At 36.8% G+C, this 25726-nt stretch overlaps 1 protein-coding gene across 1 annotated transcript in view; it reads left to right on the top strand.

Moving 5' to 3' along the window:
- Positions 1 to 25726, top strand: part of PARP8 (poly(ADP-ribose) polymerase family member 8) — a 172404-nt gene that overhangs the window by 80285 nt on the left and 66393 nt on the right. Inside the window, exons 4-7 of the mRNA XM_049648095.1 lie at positions 14483 to 14520; positions 21799 to 21888; positions 22482 to 22552; positions 24898 to 24975. Of these exons, the coding sequence (XP_049504052.1) occupies positions 14483 to 14520; positions 21799 to 21888; positions 22482 to 22552; positions 24898 to 24975 (277 nt within the window). The remainder of the gene's footprint in view (positions 1 to 14482; positions 14521 to 21798; positions 21889 to 22481; positions 22553 to 24897; positions 24976 to 25726) is intronic.

The following is a 25726-nucleotide window of genomic DNA, read 5'->3' as shown; positions in this document are numbered from 1 at the left end:
CACAAGTAATTTACAAAGGTAATTCTTCATCCAAAAAAAAACCCAAAAACTGCAGCTAGAGTGTTAATTGGCCATAGAGGCCTCCTCTAGATTTGCAAATGTAGAACCATGAGCTGTTGAGGTGATAGAATTAATTTCTCTCCAGAAATTTTTATTATAAACCTTGGATTGGACTTTTAAAAGCCTCTATTATTTGCTTCTCTGAGGCTAGGAAAACAAAACCAAGAAACTCTCTCCAAGAGATTTCCTCTTTAGTACCTGTGTAACTGGGTGAATTTCCGTCTGGTTGAGGCTCCCAACATTTGCTAAGGTTCCTGTTCTGACTGACGGTGACCTTTCTTACCTTCTTATAACTTCGGGAACCTATCTGCCAGCCAGGTGTGTTAGGCCAGTTTTCTTGGGGGAGATTTGTAAACTTAACCCTTGTTAAAAACTGAACCCTTGTCTTTCAGTAGTTGTCACTCCTGATTATGCGAAAATCATTTTCAAATATGATATTCTCGGGGTAGCTTTGGTTACACAATTGATTTGTCCAAAGTATTCTGCCAAAAAGAGAGGGCAAATTCTTACTAAACCTATGGGAAGAACTATATGGCCATGGAAAGTAAGGATGCCCATTATTCGTTTCTGAAATCTGGAGAGATCAGTGAGAATTAGATGCTCTTTTAACGTGTTTTGTTACTGGGGTGCCTGGGTGGCTCACTTGGTTAAATGGCCTACTCTTGATCTCGGCTCAGGTCATGATCTCATGGTTTGTGAGATCGAGCCTAACGTCGGGCTGTGTGCTGGCAGTGTGGAGCCTGCTTGGGATTCTCTCTTTCTCTCTCTCTGTCTCTCTCTCTCTCTCTCTCTCTCTGTCTCTCTGCTCCTCCCCCACTTGCTCTTTCTGTCTCTTTCAAAAATAAACATTTTTAAGTGTTTTGTTTTAATTTGAAACAGCAGTGTCCACCAAATTGAAAGGTATAGCTTAAAAGGAAAAAAAAAAGATGAAAGTCTTACTCATATATCATTAGAAGACAGAATATTAAAAGCAACAACAGTATCTGAAAAAATACCTGCAATTAAATGGTACCCATCCATTAATTCAATCTTATGGAATTCTTATTTCCTTGTATCTAGGGTCAGTGGAGTCTGCCTTGATGAAGTCTTCTCCCATAGGAAAAATCCAGAGACTAATTTAGTGTTTAATTTAGACGTATATTCAAAACTGGTATTATTATTGTAACTGCTTTGTTCAACTGCCGTTTTCCTTTGGTAAAACCATTTGCGTGGCTATTTTTGTGTTATGTATTTGTTACTTTGAGGCTGGCTTTTAGTTACATATTCACTGGCTTAAGAATGAATTGCATTTGTTAATTGAATATCTAGTAATCAATTAACTTTGTGGCCAAAATATGTCAGATTTAAATACAGTACCCTTGTTTTCAAATAATTATACTTTCCACATTAATCTTGCGAGAACAAATCATTTTTCAAAAGCTTAATGAAGAGTGAAAGGCTAATTGATTGCAGCAAGCACTTAGAAGTACTGTTCTACAGTCTACAAGTATTGCCACTCTCCTGTTGAGTTGCTAACTTCCCTAAAGGCTGTAGTCTAGAAACAAACAAGAAAAACAGTGGTTAGGACTATAGCTTTTCAAATCCCACTTTCTAGAATATATATTGAAACAAAATAACAAGCCAAATGCATATGAAGGACTAAAAAAATCATTTATCCATAAGGGAAAAAAATACTGTACCTTAAAGAAAACGACCATAAAATAATAAGACCTTTGAACTCACAAATTTTGTTGTATAGTATCTAATTTATTACAATTGTTTTTGGGTCATCAATTCTATAAAATGTATGAATATTACTTAAAATCCTAAATAAATCACTAAAGTATATACTTTGTAACGATTAGGCAAAAATCACAAAATTAAATTAAGCCTATATGTCCATTGTTTTTTAGTTTAAATAGCTTGCAGATGTTCACATGAAAGCGTCTCAACAAGCCTAATAGGTCTATGTATCAGTTAAGATGATTTTGGTTGTAAGGAACAAAGAATATTTTATGCTGGTTTAAAAGAGCAAAAGGAAAGTTATTTGTTCATTGAGAAGTTCATTGATAAGGAATTTAGGTTTAGTTTGATCAGGGCTCTGCCTCTATCTCTGAAATTACCTAAGCTCTGCCTTTCTCTGTTTACCTCGGGTGTTAGGCTACCAGGGAAACTAGGCTTATCTGATTGGCTTATCCATTTGCTCAGCTCTTTTCTACCCCGGGTGAAGGGATTCTCCTCTTGCAAACCCAAGGGCTTCCCTATCCAGCCGGGAGGGGAAGGGGTAGAATGGATAGTGAAGAGCTCTACTACAGAATTATTTTGCATATTCTCATGCTTGAGTTTTGAGAAAGGAGAGGAAGTTGAGAAATATTTTCATTGATTGTCTCCTCTGATTACACAAGCCGCTTTCTTACACTTATCATCTTCCATGTAATCCTCTTGACAATACTAGGAAGTAGATGTTATCTCACTTCACAAATAAGCAGAAGGTTAGCCAATTCTTTTTCTCAGGCTCACATGGCTTGTGAAGGTATATACTAAAGTCCATGTTCTTCTGTGCTCTTCGGATTGTAAACTAAATCACATTTGCTAAGTAATTTTGTGAGGAATGTTATTCCAAGTCGGAAGATCGCAAAGGATTTAAACATTTATCAATATCCATTCATTCCACAATTACAGTGTTCCTACTGTGTACTAGGTGTATGTAGTTGCTGGGATATTGTGGTTAGAAGTGCCTTCTAACCGTACAGATTTAGTAGGAGAAACAGATGTTAATGTCATGCAAATAAGTATATAATTACAAACTCTGTAACTGCTCTATAGTAAGATCTGAGTCTGGGAGAGGTGATCACAATGTTTCTTTCTAGGAGGTGACATTTCAGTTGAGATCTGAAGGATGAGAATGAATTAACAAGACAAAAGAGGAGTGGGAGTAATGGGTTTTTGGAGTGATGGTGGGGTTCAGAGCCGACAGCCAAGATAGAATTCTTGAAGACGTCTTTGGTGCAAAAAGGTGATTTTATTAAAGCTTGGGAACAGGACCCATGGGCAGAAGAGCTACACGGGGCTGTGCAGAGTGACTGCTTAAATACTGTGGAGTTGGGGGAGGTAAAGTCAAGAGGAAGTTTCTTAAAGGGCTTTCCCTATGCTAAAGAGGATTTACAGATTGTTGGAGGCCTAGCTATTGCTAAGCTAAGGTGGTTTTTCCCTTTCACAAAGCATTATCCTTAAGATAGTAGGGAGTTCTGGAGATTAGGCTGTTGATAAGATTGCCTTTTTCTTGTGATATTACTAAGATATTTGTAAACTGATGGAGGTTCTATCAATGTAACCGTTTGTTTTCTGTGCTTTCCTTTGTTCTTGAGCAACCAGGAGTGCCTGAGGAGTGTCAGGCACATCTCACCTCGGTTGGGGGGGGGGGGGGGGGGGGGGGGGGGTTCGTGTCTGATGCATGCCTAGAAAGTAAAGTGAGTCCTTTTTGTTGCAGCACAGAGAGAACACAGGGCAAGGCTAGGATGAGGCAAGTAGATAGATCGGATCCTGCAAGGGTCTTCAGGTGGTATTAAGAATTGTGCTGGATATTCCACAAGAAATTATCTTGGAAAGAACCGATCTTGGAGATCTTAAGTCTTTGAGAAAGTTGGTGAGGTGGTATTTTAGTATTTATTGTCGTTATCTCTCTGCATAATTTATAGTGTTTTCTTAAAACATGTTTTCTTGCCTCAACAAAGCCATACTTCATTTTTAGAATTCTTCTATCGTATTCAGCTTTCCAGTCCTGGCATGTTGTGTAAATCATTTGTAACCACTTTAAACTTTTTATAACTGTTTATAACTTGAACCTAGATAGAAAACAGTGAAGGTGGGGGTGCCTGGGTGGCTCAGTGGGTGAAGCCTCCGTGCTGGGTGTGCAGCTTGCTTAAAAAAACACAAAAAAACAGTGAAGGTAAAGGTATCTACATTTATCGAATGAATATTTATCAAATAGTATTGAATTAGTTGCAAACTGCTCAGAGAACAAAAGTCTAGACATTAAACTTTGGGGAGGAAATATAGAAATAATATATATAACTAATTTAATGTTGGTGACTTGGTGTTCTCTGTTCACTGTTAAGGTCTTGTTGGAACTGCACTTGTGACCTCCCTTTTAATTTTGGTTACAATTAAAGAATAAGAGAGAAACAAGACTTTATTTAAATATGCAGTTGGCTCTTTTCATTAGACTAAGGCAGTATAAAAGGAAAATTTGCTCATACCATATGGTGTATTAATATCATAAATAAAGCATGCATCTGGGTTACAATCAAAGTTGGACTTAGGTCCTTCAAGTTCATGTCTGTTGACAAGATGGTTTACTTGGAATTCTGAGCACTTGACCTATAGTATAATATTTAAGCCTGAAGCTGCTGACGCAACCAGTTCCCTAAATGTCACACAAATGAACGCCAATACTTTAATCTTCTTACATCACTTGCTGAAAGTAAAGCTTTAAAAATTATCAAAATAAGACTTGAGAGTAGGAACATATGTATTATTGAGAAACTAACTGAATGTGTAGTGGGCAAACATCATCATCCTTTTATCTTTGTAAAGGATAATGTAAATTGTGTTATACCAACAGTTTATTTCATTGTTGGGAAAGATGTGTCTTCTCTTCTGGAATGTAAGCTTAGTTCTCTTGTCTCCGTGTTGAAAGCTCTAGAAGAAAGGCAGGGCAGAGATATGTGCGTGGTTGTTGTTAAAATCCTTGACTAAAGCACGCTTGCTCCTGGCATGGAATATATGATGTTGCAACAAATTCCTGCTCAAACATTTTCTAGTCCGCTTTCCTCTTCTGTCTAGAACTGTCTATACTTACTTTCCCGTGTAGTTCTTTCCTGACAAGTAAAAAACTAGTAAACCACTGATCAGTTTGAAATGCTAACATTTCTACTTGTTTGTATTGAAAGTAACTGGTACTTGCTTTTGGGGGGGGGGGCATCTGAGAGATCTTCCCTTACTCTGGGCCATTGAATTTCAACTCATGCTATCAGGACTGATAATAATGCAAGTATCACCTTTAGTATGTAGATTTGAAAATGGCAAATACGGAGAACACATATGATCTGGGCATTCAGAACCCACTCTATTCTGTGCATCATGAAAAGCCTGCGAAGAGAATGTGAGGAAGAGCCGGACACTCACATGCATGGTGGTGTGGACCCCCAGGGTGAACTGTTGGGTACCAGCATTTGTTGATTTTCATCAAATATTTCAACACTTGCTGAAGCGATATGTTTTCTATCAAGGACTGTCATGGAATATCTAGTACTTTTGGAAAAATATATGATTTGTTCATTTATTCAGAAATTATTTATTGAGTGGTAAGACTGTGTCAAAGCTCTAGGAATTTGAGGATGAAAATGCTTGGTCCATACCTTCAGTCTATTGGATAGTTAATGCCAAGATGAAGTGGGACATAGGGGAAGAAATGCCCAATCTTCCTGGATTGTTGGAGAAGTTTCATAGGAAGTTGTCCCTGAGATTGAGCCTTGAGGAGAGAGGGGAATGTGTTCCAGAAATTAAGTCTATGTGTGGGAGTAATAATAATGATAATATTATAGAAGAGGGTCACCTGGGTGGCTCAGTTGCTTGAGCATCCACTTCGGCTCAGGTCATGATCTCACAGTTTGTGGGTTCAAGCCCAGCATTGGACTCTGTGCTCACAGCTCAGAGCCTGGAGCCTGCTTCAGATTCTGTCTGTCTGTCTCTCTCTCTGCCCCTCCCCTGATTGTTCTCTCTCCCTCTCGTTCCCTCCCCCTCTCCCCTCTCAAAAATAAATAACTAAACATTTTTTTTAAATTAAAAAAAAATTTAAAAAGGATATTATTAATGAAACAGCTAAGGTTTATTGAAAATTTTGTGATTGTTTTTTCTCTTTTCTTCTCTTCTCTTTTCTTTTCTTTTCCTTTCTTCAGAGTGTTTCACGTGTATTAACTGGTTTACTCTTCATAGCAACCCTAAGAGATAGTAGACTACAGATAGGAAACTGAGTCAAAAAGAAGTAATTCTCTAGCTCACAGTCAGTCTAGCACACAGTCACACAGTTAATAATGACGGAACCAGATTTCACTTCCAGAGTCTAGGGCAACTTTGCTTTGTGTGAATAAAATGACCTGTTTGGTAACGGTAGAACTTGAAATGGTTAGAAGTTCAGGTCGCTGGGTATTTGATAGGGTTTTGGCTGGTCAGATTGTTATGGGTTACATTGTGAACAGCCTTGGAAGACATGCTAAAGAATTAAAATTTAGAAGTAAATTAGAAATGCACATACCAGGTCCTACCTCACATCTAGTGAATCAGAATTTCCCTGCTCCAGAAAGTATCCAAGGGTTTTGTGCCCTGATATGGTCAAATAGTGAGTAGATCTATAGTTTCAAACAGCAAGTGCTGCTATTATTTGCCCCAGGTTTCTTGGTATTTCGTTTGCTGAGTTGAAAAGTAAGGTAGAGAATGCAATAAATCCTATTTTGTATGACTTGGGTTTAATTTGCTTGCAGAATATCCTATTAAAAATGTGAAAAATAAAAAGCTGCCTGCCTGATTTGGAGATAGGGAATTTTTTAGTCTCATGTATGGCTGGTAGGAGATACTCATGGATATAGTTGAGATTACTCATGTGAGAAAATAGAGCAGTCAGCATGGATAGAAAGCATTGAAATATGAAAGCAGCATGAAATTTGAAATATTGTAAATGAAGAAATTAAGAAGAGCATCTTCAAATACCAGAGGGAACCCGGGGAGAGATGGAGTTTGGGAGCTAAGGAAGGAGGGTTTCACGATATCTTTATTTTTTTTAAATGCATCAGAGAATTTGCGTAAGAAAAGGACTAGGGGGAAAAAAAAGACCAGGGATGTTGTGAAGAAGCAGAATTTTGGTGGGGTGGAAGCCAGATTGGAATGTACACTTGCCAGTAGGTAGGTAGTAAAAAGGGCTTAGATGACTCTTTGCAAAAACTTGATTTTAAGAAGGAAAGTAGAGTGATAATAAGAAAAGGCTACAAGGTAAAAATTACTAGCTTTTCCCTCTTTTTATTTAATACTTCTTATAAGATTGAAACAATACAGATACAAAAGATAAAGCTCCCTTTCATCCAAACACCAAGAGATAAGAAATGTTGAAATTTGTCATTATTTTTCAAGCCATGCTTCTATGAATATGTATTTGTAGTAAATATGTATCTATGTGTTTTTAACAAAAATATGTTGTAGCTGTCTAAATTTTCATATGTACCTTAATGTACTGGAAACACATATCTCTTTCATTACATGTTATTTTACACTATTACCTTTTCAGAGTTGCCTGGTGTTGCATTGTATGTATAGAATAGTTTACATAATCCAATTTTTGACATTTTTGCTTCTCTGGGTAATTCTTCATTTTAACAGTGCTACCATTAATATCTTTGTGGGTAAATTGTTAACACTTTCATAATTATAGATTTTTTATTAATTTCAAATTGTGGAACAAGGTCCCAGATGGAGCCTTCATTTACGGGATCTATAAATCAAGTAGATGGACCAGTCTTAGATAAAAGCATAGACATTTCCATCTTCCTGGGTGGGAGGAGAAAAGTATTAGCTTATAGGTGGTTGGTAGGAGAAAGGATGAAATAGCCGTATGATGCTCTGTTTTATCTTCATGCGGATAGTTGAAAGGACACGTTGTTACAGGACGTTGGAAAGTTGTGAAGGTTTGAAAAAAACTACCAAAAAGAAAAAGCACAAGAGTATATGAAGGGTTACTGGGCAAAGTTGTGCAGAACTGGCACTGAGCACTCCATGTCTGCAGGGGTTCCAGATGCCTTGGTTCCACTGTCCTCTCCAGAGGCATTCAGAGCCCAGGTCTAGGGAGTTGAGAAGGCCAGACATGACTTATCTATGGTTTGGTGGTTACAGGTCTGGTAGGTGGTCAGCATGGGCAAAATAGGGGTACACCATGAAGGAGTTGAAGATGGTGTGGAGAGAGCAGTTGGGTCTCTACAGTCACATGAAGAAGAAAAAGAAGCTTGAAGGGACCATAAAGAGCACAAAGAGTGAAAGAAAGCATGGGGATTGGCGGGTGTCAGTGAGCAGGAATAAAGGACTGAGGGCTGAAAAGTTATAAAATTGTGGCCCAAAAGTGGGACACCGAGTTGAGATTTTAGAAGGAGAGCAATTACACTCCAAGTCAAGGTCCAAGGGGTAGCCATGGATCTGGTGAGCTAAAATTAAGGGAAGATGAGGTCATGGAACCATATGCAGCTCAACGTTGTCCATATGGATGTGGGTGATGTGAGGATTTTTAAGTAAAGAGGAAAGAGTGCCCTAGAAATTCCTAATCCTGGATAAATGACAAAACAATTGGTAGCGAATAATGGTAAATAACGAAGGTGCTATAGCTGGTTGGCCTGGATATTTAGAAAATATTTATGGAAGGTAAAACTGATAATAAATGCGATAATGAATCTTTTGGGAAGCAAATGGCATCCAAGGAGCAAAATGAGCTTCTAGCATGCCAAAAGTCACCGTCTAGCTTGAGATGCAGGAGTTGGTTGAGGAGATGGATAGCTGGACGGTGTTTTTTTCACCCTGTAACACTGGACATTGGGGAAGACAGGTGCTGGAGTGAATTTTCTTCTGGCGAGCTCGCAGTGGGTCTGTGAGTGGGGTAGGGAACATACACCCTCAGGTCTAAGCTGTTGTCTTGGAAGTGAACATACAGAGTTGAGGCCTGTACTCATAAGCATTGTAGCCAGGATGGAGGGTTGCTTGCCAGTAGCTGCAGTTTTTTGTGAGTTTCTGATTTTGCTTTTTTTCTTTTTTCCACGTAAATTTTAAAAGTGATCTAACTGGGAGGAAAAGGAGCTGTAAGGACTGGCTTCCCAGAGAAACTGTTTTAGAGAGTAAGGTAAAAGACCTGGTGAGATTCTGGGTTTTGCTTGCTCTGCCAAAACCCCCTGGGTGTAGCTGAGAAAGTATGAGCTCGGGATCCAAGATTCTTGAGTTTGAGGTATCAGAAACGTTATGGGGCCAACAATTAAAATACAGCCACTGAATCCAGTACCTCTGAGAGGTCTTCGGAATCTAAAGTCATTTTGTCTTCACACCCGAGTTCCCTTCCCTGTTATGTTAAAACTGCCCTTTTCATCATCTCCCTACTGTTCTTAAAGAATTTCCTTATATCTGTGAACTTGGGGACTAGACATAAACTCCTATTCTTAGTTCTTTGCAGGCATTTCAGGAGAAATAGGAGGGTAATGGAGTGAGTGGTGAGTTTAGATAGAAGAATGACCTTACGGATGCTTTTAATTACAGGAGTAAACAAATAGAGAAACAAAATACAGGATTAGGTAGATAGTGAACACACATCTGAGGGCTCCCCCAGGAGCTCCCTTACAGGCTTGTGGCAACAGAGAGAGGTCTTTAGTTGGGACAGTTGCTTTCAGAGGAATAAGGGATGGAAGCCGCCATTTTATTTATGTTGCATGTAGTATTGACCACATAACGACCACCTTAAATTTCTCTGGCAAAGCACCTCGGTGTAATTGTAATTCAACATATTCTAAAATTTTGAAGCCATTTTTTCCTGAATCAGAGTTCAGAGCTTGCTCCACGGTTTTCTTCCTTCTCCTGTTCGCCTTTCCCTTTCATTTCCTCATGATAATTTTGGCTGCTTTAGTATTTAGCATGTGCAGCACATGCTATGTAAGCCTATACATATACTATTAAACCCTTACTTCTATATCTATTTAAGCTTGGTTCTTTGCCTTTTTTCTCTTTTTCTGGCCCTGTGTATTAGGTCCTTTAGTTTAATCATCCGTGTCTGCTTGTACTAGATTGTTTCCCTAAGAACTCTGTAAGCCACAGAGTGAAACTGATTTGGATTTTACAGCCCTGGTGATTTTCCTTCTGGTGTACTACCAAGAAAGTGCTATAGCACAGGAGCTGATGAGTCATTTTGCTGGGCTTTTGCTTTCTATTTTGTCTTTGAAAAATCAGGTATGATCATGAACATGGAAATGTCTCCTAACATCATGAGGGTAACACTACCATAAAGTAAAAGCGTCAGTGTTAGTTTTGGTCCCCGATAAATGGAATACATTGTGATTTCAAGTAAATTGAGTTCCCCCATAAAACATTCATTCATGTAAAATTTCGTTTCTCTAAATTTTCATTGCTTGTACTGGAAGCTGACTAGAATTACTCGGCACCTGCTGGTATGTGTCTGGCGTTGTCCTGGGGGCCTCACACCTGTTAAGCCATTAAATCATCACAGCAGGTTTATATGGTAGGTCTGGATTCTCCCATTTTACTGAAAAGAGGTTGAATCTGAGCGTGTTGAAATAACTTTTCTTATGCCACTCAGCTAGTAAGGCTGGTATTCAGGATCTCTGTGGCTATGACTGCAACAGGCTTCCTGATTGGAGATAGACATGGGAACGTATTAAGGTTTCATTTTGGATTTATACATTCATTTGGATTAGAAATGAAGCCAACTGTTGTTGGTTGAGATGGTAGGCTGTTGGGAATTAATTCAGTTTAGTACTGAGTATAATCTCTGGCAAGATCCCAGTCTTCTGTGACATAGTACTGCCAGATGAAGGGTTACCTTGATCGTCAATAATTTCATTTCTACATAGTATAGTTTCATTATCTAAAGAGATGAATTGTGGGGCAAATAAATTCATTGAGGTCATAGTGTATATTTCCCCCAGCTTGTTTGAGGCATCACTGGCATGGTTATTTTATCTTTTAATTCTTGGCATTTGATTCAGGGCCATGATTTCCAAAGCTGGTCTCTTGGCTGGGCTCCAACATCTGCCATTTGTTCCTGCGTTTTCTCCTCCCCGTTACATACCTCCCCACTGATCGTTGCTCATATTTTGCCACTACGGTAGCTTTTGAATCCAGTCTCCCTCTTCTTCAGTCTATCCTACATATTGCCAATCATAGCAGTTTTTTTCACAATACTCGTTTGGCCTCAAAATACTATTGTGCTTCATGGCACACTCTGTGATTCCATTTATATAATGTTCTTGAAATGACAAAATTATAGAGATGGAGAATTGATTAGTGGCTGCCTGGGGTTAAGGATGTTGAGGTGAAGGGAGATGGATTTGACTCTAATGAGGGTAGCACGAGGCAAATCCTTGAATGATCGAATAGTTCCGTAGCTTGATGTATGGTGGTACATGATGCAAATGTGATAAAATAACATAGAGCTATACTCCCTTTACCTAATGTTGATATCCTGCTTTTGATGTTGTACTGTATGTATATAACATGTCATTAATGTGGTAACCTGGATGAAGGCTACATGAATTCTCTCAACTATCTGTGCAACTTCATATGAACCTATAATTATATAAAAATGAGAAGGAAAAAATACTGTTGTGCTTTAAAATGTTTAAGTTCCAATGTCTATCATATTCCTTGTTTTATATTCTTTGTTTCCTCCTGAATTAATCATTCAAAATCATCTCCTGATTTTTTGTCTACCTAAATCGTAGTTGACGTTAACATAGTGTTTGTCTTTTATCAGGTTACCAAGAAATGCTTTTTGAATTGATTGATTAATTAAATATGCTTTATGAAAGAACTGTGTATCAGTATTTGGTCTCATTACAAACCATCTTGTTTTCCTTCTCACTTGCTTATTCATTTTTGTCTCTGCCTAATCTCTTTACAGGGACTAAGCAGCAGGCCAGGGATTTGATTGGTGGAGACTTGGGCTTGCCTAGAGGGGTTGCATTGCCTGTGGCCATAGTCACATTGCCCAAAGTCCGGTCACAAATTCTAAAAGGCAGTGGCTCATTGAGGGCTTACGACTTAGTTATAAGGGCTAGATGAGTCAGGAAACCCAGGATATGGACTAGGGTGAACCACAACCATCCATTCATTCAGATTTACTAAGACTAGTTTTATAGCACAGTGTATGATCTTTTCTGGTGAACGTTCCATCCATGTGTATCTGAAAGGAAAAGGATATTCTACAGTAATTAAAATCTATTTCGGATCTTCAGTCTTCAGTGATTTGGATGGGGGGTGTCTAGTTCTATCAATTACTCAAATTGTGATTGTGGAGTTGTGCTTTTCTCCTTTTAATTCTGTCAAGTTTTGCCTCATGTATTTTGAAGTTCTGTTATTAGGTGCATACACATTTATGATTGTTGTGTCTTCATCCTGATGAATTGACCCTTTTATCATTATGATGATCTCTTTGTATCTTTGTCTTGAAGTCTTCATTATTAATTTAAACACGTGAGTCTTATGCTTACCATTTGCATTGGTATAACTTTTCCCTCCTTTACTTTGAATCTGTGCCTTTATATTTAACGTGGATCTCTTAAAGACAGCATAAAATTGGATCTTGCTTTTTCAAATCCATTCTGGCTGGCTTTGCCTTTTAGTCCATTCACATTTAATGCAATACTTGCAATTGTTTTTTAAGGTTTGCTTGTTTGTTTGTTTGCTTGTTTGTTTCTTTGTTTTGTGGTTGTTCTAGAGATTACAGTGTATATCCTTAACTTTTCTTAGAAGTTATTGTTTAGGGTTAGTATTATCCCATTTTGAATAAGATAGAGGAACCTTGAAACTACATAAGAGCATTTAACCCCTCCCAGACATTATGCTATAATTGTCATGTGTATTACATTTACATATGTTATAAATCCCACAATGAAGTGTTAGAATTTTTACTTTAAACAAGTCATGTATTTTTAAAACAGTAAGAGAAGAATAGTCTTTTATATTTACAATTTCTGGTACTCTTCATTCTCTCTGGATATTTGATTTTCTGATATCATTCACCTGGAGAACTTTGGGATTTTTTCTGCCTTAGGTTTGCTGGCACAGATGTCCACAATTTTCTTTCATCTGTAAGTTTTTAAATTTATCTTCATTTTTAAAGATCCGTAGCCTGGATGTAGAATTCGGGGTTCATAGTTCTCCCCCAGCTTTTCATCATTCTAGTGTCCTCTGTCCTCTACAGTTTCTTATGAAACATTGATTCTTATTGTTTTCCTGTGTGTATAGTGTCAGTTTTTTCTCTTTAAAAATGTTTCCTTATATTTGGTTTTCAGCAGTTTGCCCACGTGCACCTGGATGTAGCTTTCTCTGCATGTAACCTGTTTGGGGTTTTCTGGGCTTCTTCAGTCTGTACATCAGTCTTTGACTCAAACTGGGAAATTGCCAGCCCTTTTTTTTTTTCCTGCAGTGTTTTCTCTCTCTTTACCTCCTGAAACTTTAGTTATACAAAATGTTTGCTCTTTTACTAGTGTCCAAAAGACCCTGATGATCTGTTTTTTCTTCTTTGGATTGGATTTTTCATTTTTACTTCCGTAAACATACTTATAATAACTTTTTTAACATCATTGTGGGCTGATTCCAGCACTTGGGTCAAACTTTCCCTTGAATATAGGTTAGATTTTCCTGTTTGTTCATATGTCAAGTAATTTGAATCTTACAGGATTCACTTTGTGAATGATACTTTGCAGAGATTCTGTTTTTTTGTTCCTTCAAAGAGAATTGATTTGTGTTAACAGGCAGTTAATTTGGCTGAACTTAAACTAAATTTTGACTTTTCTCTGGCAGGTGGCAGTTCCACCAATCTCTTCAGAAAGCTAATATTGAATATGTTCTTTGTGTCATGCAGTAAAATAGAGGACTGTGCTAAAAATAAAATAGACACGGACCCTAACCTCAAGAGACTCACAGTCTAGCTGATAGAGAGAGGAAAGTGGAGAAGTAATCGTGATAGCTTCTCATGTGTCATTGAGGTAATACCTGAAGGCAGTAGGGTTACTGGGGAAGTAGTTGTGAAATTGTTAAAATGCAATTTAAAAATTGTTTTTAAGGCAACCCAGTCCTCCTGAGGTCTGGAGATAGTTCGTTTATTCTGTGTCGTGACGATGAGACATTGGCTGATGAACAACTATGAGTTACGCTGTCATCCTTTTGTTAAGTCTTTGAAGAAAAGGACATGTTTCAGAATCACAGCAGATTGTGGAGAAGCAGTATCAAAAACAAATGTTTAAATTCTGGACTGCCGTACCAAACAGAAAGAATACTTTATTTTGGGTTAAAAGAAGGTGATTTGATAAAATCTGAGCAGATGACACAAGTGATCATGGATTAGGGAATATTAGATGTTGCTGAGATTAAAAAGACCTGTCTGTACTCAAAGTACCACTGTGGGAAGAACGATACTTCAAAAATCATTTCCACTCACAGAAAATATATCTCAAAACTCTGTAAGTTTCCGATGTCAAAAATCAAAATATTCTTTCTAATCTGTTTTGGATGTTAGTTGTTCATCTATAAAAATGAATGGGTAATATGACGGTTTTTATTTTGTAAAAACATATATTCCTTAGCAGTAACTTGAGCCTTTCTTTTCTCTTTTTTCCTGTTTTAACAGTGTATCCTATTCAGTACATGTATCTGAAGATTACCCAGGTATGCATTTTTTTTTCTTTCTGTTTTTATTACAAATACTTGTGTCGTGGTTTCTTTGAATATTTTTTTTTCTTTTGGAGATGGAAAATGTATATAAATATATCTGGGAGTGAAGCGTTGGCAGGGGAAGACTTAAAGATCCAGAAAAATTCTGTTGGTTGCCTGTGAAATACATGTCTTACCCTGAGATGCAGTCCAGAATCAAAATAGTTTCCTGATGAAAAATAGTTTACTTGAGCCCATGTATAGCTTCAGCCTATATATATTTTTCTCATTGCAAGTAAAAAAAAAAAAAGATTCTCTGAACTGGTTCAGTCATTGGCTTTGAAACATCATTTGAATCCTCATAATGTAAAAATAATAGGTAAGGATAGCAGCTAAAATAATAGGTAAAAATAATAGTAATAGCAAAAAATAGTCCTGTCTTCATTTCTCTAAGTATATGTCTCATTAAACAATTCTGACAACGATCCTATGACATTGTTACCCTAGCATCACTTTTTTCCTCATGAATGATGACACAGCTAGTAAGAGGAAGAGCTGGGTTTTGAACCCAGGAGTCCAGAGTCTGGACTGTACCACTGGACTAGGCTAGGTATCTTGTTTATGTAGTCTCACTGAGTGTCTGTTACTTGAAATATATTACTACGCCCACAAACACTTCTCCCTAGAAAACAGAATGTAAGACCACTGCAGATCCATTTTTCTATCAGTCAAACAAGGGTTTTTCTTCTAGGCCATGGTCAGTCCTGTTTTCTAGACACATGTAATCTCATCAGAGCCCAAGCTGTGTATGCCAACATTTTAGTCATGACAGTTTTCAGATATGTAAACAAGATGTTTCTCTTTAGTATTTTCCTCACAAGTGATATCTATAATTTTATCTTGAATAAGAACATAAGTATTGGTAGACTTAATGCAGAAAAAAATACAACTTGATTACTTTACCTCAGAGAAAAGAGTATAATGCAAGCATCTATTGTTTATCATATTTTGTAGCAAAGAACAGCAATTTTTTTTTTGATGTTTATTTATTTCTGAGACAGAGAGAGACAGTGCATGAGTGGGGAAGGGCAGAGAGAGAGGGAGACACAGAATCCAAAGCAGGCTCCAGGCTCCTAGCTGTACGCACAGAGCCTGATGCGGGGCTCGAACTCACAAACCGTGAGATCATGACCTGAGCCGAAGTCAGTCACTCAACCGACTGAGCCACCCAGGCACCCCAAAGAATAGCAAATTTTAACTGCCTGTATTTCATATATGTTTTACTCCAGCATTCAGACTTAATAAAATCAGGTGGTCACCAAACTAACTGTTGAGATCTGTCAGTGTCATAAATTAGAAACCTAATTCCAATTCTTATTCACATCTAGCCATTTTATTCACATACTCTGCATGATTTGGATCATATTTTTCTGTGTAAAATGACTAGATTGCTATAGGCAACTTTGATGATCCATACTTTGAGTACTTTTAAAAATGGTTAGTTCATAAGATAGTATGAAGATGTAAAACTTATTTCTTTAGCATTCATGCTAGTATTTTTTGTGGTTGTTTGCATCATGCATTTAATCTTTTATAAGATCAGATGTTACATTTAAAAATAATTTTGTGAGTCATAAACTCCAGTTTCAGTTATTTTGCTATGATCTCCATATATGTTAAGCATATTAGTCTTTAAAACTTTTGTACAGTTTTACAAGGGGAATTATTCATTATTAAAGAGATGGCCTATTTTTTTTAATAGTAGTATAAAAAGAGTTCTAAACAGATTTCATTGGAAGAAGGAACACAAGAAGTATTTACAAAGAAAAATTTTTTTGTAGAAGATTTTGTAATCAGCTCTCTCCCTTATGGTATAGGATGTTTTTGATACTGAATGTTTGCTAAGTGTGTTAGGAAAATAAAAGCTCCAGTGTTGTGAATATTATAATTATTGTGCTTCTCATCTGAGGCAGCTCCTAGAGATGTCAGTCATGAGAGGACTTGAAGTCAGAGTGATAGAGGTAATGCCACAAATCAAAGCCACGTTGAAGACAGTAAGTGAATTATTCTGTAGCACAGGAAATAGGGCAGAAGATGCCCTTAGTAAACGAAGGGAGCCAAATGTTTAGCTCCCTCTTGTGGCCAAGAGGTATCACTGGCTTTTTCTCTCTGTGCGGGAGGTAGCCCCTTTAGGAAATGCAATATACAAAAATTGAAACTTAAAACACTAGTTATCATTTGTGCTTTTTAAAAATAAGTTCCGTTCTTGGAGAAAGTCTGTAGCGAATTTCCACTATAATTTCATTTCTAAAAATAAAAGGAGTGTAAATGAAACACAAGTTTTGGTGTGAGAGAGATTAATGCATTTTGGGGTAGAATTTTGAATTGGCTGATGTAACCAGTACACTGTATACCAAGTATTTTCATACACATAATAGAATAGACTCTAAATGCTACTCTGTGTATAAGCAGAACAGAGGCTATCGTGACCATTTATAATTGAAGCAATGTGTCAAGAGAGGGTAAAGAGTATTTCCCAAGGACATGCAGTTTGGTGGTAAAACCAAGTCTGTAATTTAGTTCTGATTCCTGTCACTTGTATGCAAGAAGCAGTGGGAGTTATTTTTATGGAGTGTTCTTCAAAGTGAGTATTACTACATTAAAAAAAAAATTCAAAGTGTTACTATGACAATATTTTACCCATTTTATTAAATTTTAATCTACATTTATTTGCATTAAAAGTTCAGTTAATACACTTGATTTCTCAGGTAGCTAATATTGCATACAAATTATGTTTGCTCTCCCTTTCCGGTATTCATCCTTGTGTCTTTTCTGCCATTACACTGCTAGAACTTCCAGAATAATTTTTAATGATGATTGTGAAAGTTGGCAGCTTTGTCCTTCTTTTCCAAAATTAGTGAGCGTGTTTCCATCTACTTTCAGAAAACTAGTTTTCTCGTTTTACCAAGTCTTTTTTTTTTTTTTTTTAAGAATGAGTTGTAAGTCTTGATCAAATTCTTGCTTAACATCTATTGAGGTATCACGTACGCTTTCTCCTTTGAACAACAAGGTTGTTTAGCAGGCATCTTAATGTTGATCCATAAGAACCGTACGCATCTTGCCATATATTTTGCTGTTAAAGAGTTGGCATTGCTGAAGAAATGCAGCTATTCTTTGGCATTTGCTAGAACATGCCAGCAAATCTCTCTGAGCCTGGCATCTCTTCAGGGATGGTTCTGGGGCAGTTGTTATTTTTCTGCCGTGATTATTGTCTGTTTTGTTTTTCTGTTTCTTAGTCACTTTTAAACATGAAAGCTCACTGTGTTGGTGAAATGTCCCAACTTCTGTAGCAAAAAGTTTTTTATCGTATTCGGCCTGTACATCTGAAAATCTGCCTCTTTGTGGATATTTCTCCTGTCTCGTACCTATTGTTTTACATTTGTTCTTGTCTTTTTCTCCTTTTGGTTTTTCTTCCCCAAAGTTTACTTACTGTAAAAATCAACTCAAACAGATAGCTTTTTATGTTGTTTTTGAAAATTTCTAAGTCTTGATAGTAATTACTATCAGTAATCGTGGTAGTACTTCATTAGTTCTTTCTGCTAATGTTCCTCAGTCTTTTCCCTTCCTACTTTCTCTGGATTATATGGTTGAATGATTAGCTCATCATCTAGCTTTGAAAATTTGGAACTTGCTTTGCCCTGTGGAAATATATGAGCATAATCCTCCAGATTCAGGATTATGGCACTTTGTTTATTTCCTTAGGAACAGATTTATCACTTCATAATTTTAATTTATTAAGTAACCTGTGCCACCTATTGAAATTCATGTCATAGTTTTGTTTTGTGTGAACAAAGAAGATCTTTATTGAGTATTAAGTATACTTTAAGTAACATGTTCATAAATGCAATGTTAAATGATATGTGGGCTTTTTTAAATGCAGCGAAGAAATAGAGCAGCCTTCTGGTTTACTTGTGCTTCCTTATGGAATTTATACTGTAGACAGATTTTTGCTTTTTGAAGGCAAATATATTACAAGTCACAGATAATTGGCTCCACTGGAACAGAACAGCAGAATTTTTTCTCATCAGTTCCCACCTTTAATTAGGAGGCTCACCTACTGGTGGGTGTGAATTTTCTCATCCCTTTTTTATGTTTTACAACATATTGCGATTGCTGAGTGACAGCTTTTTAATATTAAAAAAAGCATAGCAAAGAACTGATGTCTGAATTCGGACAGTTTTACCACTTACTTGCCACGTGTAATTTTTTTTGTTTATTTATTTTTGAGAGACAGAGAGACAGAACGAGAAAGCAGGGGAGAGACAGAGAGAGGGAGACAGGACCTGAAGTGGGGGCTCTGCGTGACAGCAGAGAGCTGATATGGGGCTCGAACTCATGAACCATGAGATCAAGACCTGAGCCCAAGTTGGACACTCAACCGACTGTGCCACCCAGCCGCCCCTTAATTACTTAAATAATTTGGGCAAATTGTTTGATTTCTCTTAGCTTTGGCTTCCCCATCTTTAAAATAGAGATAATAGTTGATTGGTTTGAAGGTTGATATGAAGTGTATAAATATTATATAATTTAACACTCAGGGGAGATATCCAGATTATATTACAAAGCCAATATAATTATTATTATAATTGTATTATTTTTCTGAAGGTACATAGTAATGAATAATGGAATGGCTTGGCTTAAATTATGTTGCCTTTGAAATAGAATGGAAAAATAGTTTCACAGATGCTTTCTCATAGCTCTCTACCCATCTTGCCCCAGTTGTCCATGGAAGTCCCAGTAATGGCTTGCATAGTCTGGTAGGGCAGGGAAGAGAAAATAGTCACATTGTTAACAGCCTTTAATAACGATCTATAGGTCTCTACAAAACTTACACGTTAAGGAACCTAGCTGTCCTCGGAATTTTCGGGGGCCAAAAAAAAAAAAAAAAAAAAAATTGGCACCTCTGGAGTCAAGTGGGAGAATTCCAGAGAAGGAATTTGAGTTTGAAAACATTCTATTCAGTCACTGACTCATTCTGTCACCTTAAATGCATTCCTTATCCTTTTTATGTCCTACTTTCTCATGTCTAAACAAAGATGATTTTATTATTACAGATGTCAAAATAGTTTGAGGAAGGTTTAGAAATGATTATTTAAAGAACAACGAAAAGAGAAAACAGAATTCATTCATACAGCTGGGACGATCCTCAAAGAGCATCTGCAGACCTTCACTTTAGAACTAAAGCAACCATGGGTTAGTTAAAAGGGATCAATAGCTAGTTGGTAGTTGGGTCTAGATTTTATGTGCTTTGTCTACTGTCCTACATTTCTGTTTTTCACTCAGGTATATATATCTCTTTGATCGGGCCTATGATGTCGTAATGATGATTTAATAGATATTGGCATGAAACCTGAAAACATTTTGGCTTGGGTAAATTTAGCCAGAAACAGAAATTGAAAGTGTTCAAATGCCTAAACACTGATCAAGATACAAACTGGTAAAAAAAAAAAATCTCTTAGAAAATGATGTGTTTGACTGCATAATCCTGTCTTAAAGCATTATGCAACGTGTGTTCATCCGTTCAATTCAAATTACATTCTCTTGAATCAAAGCTGACTGCCTTGTAGTGTCAACACCACGTAAGCCATTGGATCCATTAGATTGAGTTATTCACTTCCTTGTTTTCATAAACAGAATGCCCTAATTTACTTTCCTCTTAAAGATTTAGTAAAATGCTCCCGTCCATGACACTGAGATACTGCATGATACTGTGTGCACTTTGTGGATTTTTGGGGATCTCCCCTTCTAGGTGGTGGTTTAGCTATTACTTTTTTCCTTTAATGCTCATTTTTATTTTTAATACTCCTTTTCGCCATAAGTTTGCTTCAAGGAATACATTATCTACAGGGAAAAACTAATTGAGTTGATTCAGTAGCAAATAACTTTGAATCAGTAACCCTCTGAATGAGGGTTTAAGAAATTGAAATACTGGCTTTAATAGAGGGGTTTACTCTTCACCTCAGAGTATGAGGTTACTGACAGAAGAGACTCCAGATAAACGGTCAAAGTCTCAACCAATGTGATGAAACAGTAATTAAAACAAATTTATATTAAACCTGTTTGTTAATCTGTGGTCCCACTTGATAAACACAAAAATCTCACACCCTCCTCAATGCTACTTGAAAGTGAAACAAGGCAAAATTTGTAATTAAAACAAAGTAATGAGGCAAACCTGTTTTGTTTCAAATCTAATCCACATTCCTCTCCTCTCACCTTCCAGAATTATTAGTAAAGCCTTATGTCTATTGAGAGTCTTTGAGACTATGCTGTGAACACATCACTCTCGACTCACTGCACTCAAGGTCTAAACACAGTGCAGATGTTTCTTTGCAAATAAAGTAGTGACTTTGATATCTATCAGTTAAAGATCGTGTTCTCACTGTACTGACACAATATTATGAAAACTTGGCTCAAGATCTTTTATCGTGTATTCAGTCAGTTGTCAGAATGCTCATTTCCTTTTGCAGAAATTGATAACAGGTTTCTATTATTTGTTGGGAATATTTTACACTTTTTATATTTTATACAGTGTCAATGAGAGTATTATAGGACCATAATTAATGAATTGGTGAAGCGTTTGGTAACGAACAGCGGTCTCACAGATGCCCAGTAATTGTCAATGAACAAAGTAGAATAAATGGCTGTGTGTTATATTATATGCACAAAGATCTGTATTTTTAGGGAAAAATCCTAAATTTATTAAAATATTTTTTTCTGGAGAAAACAAATAATGAAGAAAAAAACTGTGGAATAATTTAATGTTTTCTGTGCATTCAACTTGCTTAGTATTATTTAATGAAATTAATTTATGGAAGAAGAAGAATTGTGAGACTTAATATCATTTAAAAATATACATTAGAGTAATATGGAGGTATGATTTTCAACCAAGGCTTTGGTTCAGTTTTTTTAATGACTTGATATTGAATTTTTTTATTGCACCAAATGTTCTTGTTTTAGCTTTCTCCCAGTATCTGCTTCCTGTTTGGGGAACAGTCCCTATCTGCAGTCTGTATTTCTCTAGGAGACACAAGTGTCTTTGAAGAGGCCATTTAAAATTAAATCACATGTAAATCTGTGATAAATCATGTATACTTAATTTTTTCTGAGATTAACCAGAGCAGTAGTATGTGCTTCCTGAGTGATGGAAGCGATGTGGATATAATTTAACTTTTTTTAATAAAGGGTTTGGTTTTTTTGGTTACCATGCCTTTAATTGTCCATATTTCTTTGCAGATAATACGTATGTGTCAAGTTCAGAAAATGATGAAGACGTATTAGTTACTACGGAGCCAATTCCGATAATTTTCCACCGGATAGCAACAGGTAATAGGAATATACTGTTTTTTTAAACTCTAGATTAATGTTTTCTTGGCTATAGGTAGCTTTATTTATTTATTTTTGTTCTTTTAGCCCATGTAGCAGATATTTATCTCCAGCATCTATAAATCTGGTGTCCCATACAAATTTTCTGTCTAACTTGCATTAGTTTGTTTTTCAACAGTTTTTTAAACACATAAATTTACACTACTTTAAAAAAGCCCTGTTTAAATGCATTGTGTTGATATTTGCTCTTATGAAAATATTCCATGCATAATGACACTGGTAGACAAAATGAATATTTAAAAAGCTTACTTAAGGCAATGTAGATCCCATGAAATACATAAACGAGAGCTGAAGGGGTCTGTGTAATGGCACTTTGGTTTGACCGTATTTTGATGGGCAATGAAAAAATCAGAATAGCTTATGTATCATGTAACTTCCTAACATAATATAATTATAAAACATTCCTTAATCTTTTGGCAAAGAGAGAATCACCTGAGGCATGTTTTTATACTGAAACTTATAAATATTTGATAAATAGCCTGCTGAAAACTAAAGTGATGTTTTATAAATGATGTTTTATAACTTTCTTTCAGAATTAAGGAAGACAAATGACATTAACTGTTGCTTATCCATAAAATCAAAATTACAGAAGGAAAATGGAGAGGTATGGAGATTACATTTCGTATTTTATACTTTATTCAAAACAGAATACATTTTAAACTTACCTTGTATTTATAGTTAATATCATTGCTATTTAGGTTAAGACTGTAGGGGCGCCTGGGTGGCTCAGTTGGTTGAACTTCGGACTTCGGCTCAGGTCATGATCTCACGGTCCGTGAGTTCGAGCCCTGCATTGGGCTCTTTGCTGACAGCTTGGAGTTGGAGCCTGCTTCGGATTCTGTGTCTCCCTCTCTCTCTGCCCTTCCCCCATTCATGTTCTGTCTCTCTCTGTCTGAAAAATAAATTAACATTTAAAAAAATTAAAAAAAAAAAGACTGCATATAGTGTATGAAGCACAGGCTTGTGGCCAAGAGACTTAAGTATAGGGAAGGGTAGTGACCTAGAATTAACCCTGAGAAGGAAGCTGCCTTTAACAGAAAGAATGTCTGGCTTAAATCTAAATCAAGTGCACACAAAGCTTAACTTATTCTCTGTATTTGGTCAAGTAATGTAGTTGACTGAGGAGCATCTTCTGTAACTTACAGTTCTAACAGCTGCATGTGGAACCCTTACCATTTCATTTGTAAAAGGTGATCTCTTTACCTAAGGTAGCAAAGAGAATGGGTATATAGTCTTATTATTAGTGGCCAATGTTAAAACAACATCAACGACAAATTCCTGCTACCCCTTCCTCACCTTTAAAAAATCTGCTAGAGGGGCGCCTGGGTGGCGCAGTCGGTTAAGCGTCCGACTTCAGCCAGGTCACGATCTCGCGGTCCGTGAGTTCGAGCCCCGCGTCAGGCTCTGGGCTGATGGACGGCTCGGAGCCTGGAGCCTGTTTCCGATTCTGTGTCTCCCTCTCTCTCTGCCCCTCCCCCGTTCATGCTATGTCTCTCTCTGTCCCAAAAATAAATAAAAAAACGTTGAAAAAAAAAATTAAAAAATCTGCTAGAATCAGTCAATAAACACTGGGGTGTTAAAAAAAACAAGATGAGTGCAACAGGACTGACAATTTTTTGCTTTTCAAACTACGCACCCGGAACAAACTCCCCCCCCCCCCCCCCCCCCCCCCTTAGTATTGTATCGTTCCCTCTACTCTCCTTCATCCACAGCGAGAACCACAGATTTAGCAATACTGGCCCCCAAACCCAAATCTGTTAGCATTTTATAAAACCCAAATTCCCTTTTGTAGGTTTTTCATTTTCCTTAAGAATTTGAAATTTGGTCTAGAAATTTAGAAACGATTCCAAAACATTGGGTTGATAGATTCCTGTGTCTAATGGGATTTGCCTTTCTCCTAATTATTTTAACAGAGCCTGCCGGGTATGGGAATATCATCATTAGTTACTTTAGGTAAAATTTTACTGTTTGAACTTCAGACACAAAGCATATGTGGTTCCATTAATTAGAAACTCAGACTTCAAGTTCAAGCATATTTAATTAAACATCCTTTTGAAATCTGAAATCTAAAGTAAATAATTTCTGTATGTAGAAAGTTCTCTTCATAATGTAATTCATATTTATTTTCATAATTTGATTTTTATATTATTGGAGTTCGAGTGTCTTTTATTTCATACCATTATGTAGAGTTGGCAGTGGAAGTGAGCACGGTCAGGGATAAATAAATAATGCTGAGGAACTTTTTTTTTTTTTAATGTTTATTTTTGAGAGAGAGGGAGAGAGAGAGAGAGAGACAGAGCATGAATGGGGCAGGGGCAGAGAGAGAGACACACACACAGAATCCGAAGCAGGCTCCAGGCTCTGAGCTGTCAGCACAGGGCCCGATGCACGGCTCGAACTTGAAAACCACGAGATCACGACCTGATCCAAACTCTGAGTCTTAACTGACTGAGCCACCCAGTCGCCCCAGGGCTGAGGAACTTTTTAATAAACAATTGAATCAGTATGAACTCAGAAACTACGAGATCATGACCTGAGCCGAACTCTGAGTCTTAACTGACAGAGCCACCCAGGCGCCCCAATGCTGAGGAACTTTTTAATAAACAATTGAATCAGTATGAACTTGTCAGATGTTTTTATCAGAACAAAACCAAAGATGTAGTTGATGACACATAGTTTTATGTAAACATCAAATAGTAAATTGTACAACTCAAAATCAATGAAATAGAACTTTTGAAAAAGATGTACAATAAAGCTTACTACACTGACAAAACTGTCTCTTACTGCCTTTTGTTTTTGGCTTGTACTTACACCACACACGTTTTTTATATAAAATCCATGTGATAAGCAAGCACAAGACCTATCTATTATGGCCACTTGCTACTTTCTTTTCAAAAGAAGGTAAGCTAATCTGACCATTAAAATTCTTTTTTTAATCTGTTATTTAAGGAGTCAAGACAAAATAGTACGGTGGAAGAAGATTCCGAAGGTGATAATGATTCTGAAGAATTTTATTATGGAGGACAGGTAAGCACATCAGACCTGTCAAATACCCACTTGCAGAGTTCGCAGTAGCCCTTACGCCCTAGTGGAAATCTGTGCTTGTGATCTGAGAGACCTGTGTGTTAGTTCTTGAGCTAACGTGGAAACCTATATAATTTCTCCGTTTCTCATTTCTACATATTTTCAGAAATCAAGGTTACTTTTGCAACTCTTTGACTGTAATCACTCACACTGAAGTTGTCTTGCTTCATCACTGAGATTTTGCAGGCAGCAGCATTGTATCATAAAATAAAAGTTTTTTGACTTTTATATTTCTTAAGCATATTGGGCTCAGTCATTATTTTGAAATGATGACACTTCTAACAAAAGCATGGATGGATGGTTAGTTTTAAATAGAAGATGATTAACCTTTATCAATGTTGATGGTCCCTCATTACTGAGCATCCTTAATGTTTGTATTCATTGTCTTTTCCTCTTACACTGTTGTAAAGTGTTTGTTGAAACATGTTGATGAAGAAACATCATAATTTATATATATATGAGAATGGCATAGCCGCATATATAAAAGAATTCACTATTTTTCCAGGATCATGTTAAAATTTTAAACCGTGGAGTTGATTTTAGGATTTGGCTATATAAGGCATCTTGTTCCGTTTCTGTAAACTTTTTTAAAAAGTTATTTTTAAGTTTATTTATTTTGAGAGAGAGAGAGAGAGAGAGAGAGAGAGAGAGAGAGAGAGAGATTGAGCTAGTGGGGGAAGGGCAGAGAGAGAGG

This window comes from Panthera uncia (genome assembly GCF_023721935.1).
Source record: "Panthera uncia isolate 11264 chromosome A1 unlocalized genomic scaffold, Puncia_PCG_1.0 HiC_scaffold_17, whole genome shotgun sequence".
NCBI lineage: Eukaryota > Metazoa > Chordata > Mammalia > Carnivora > Felidae > Panthera > Panthera uncia.
This window is presented reverse-complemented; position numbering and strand designations above follow the sequence as displayed.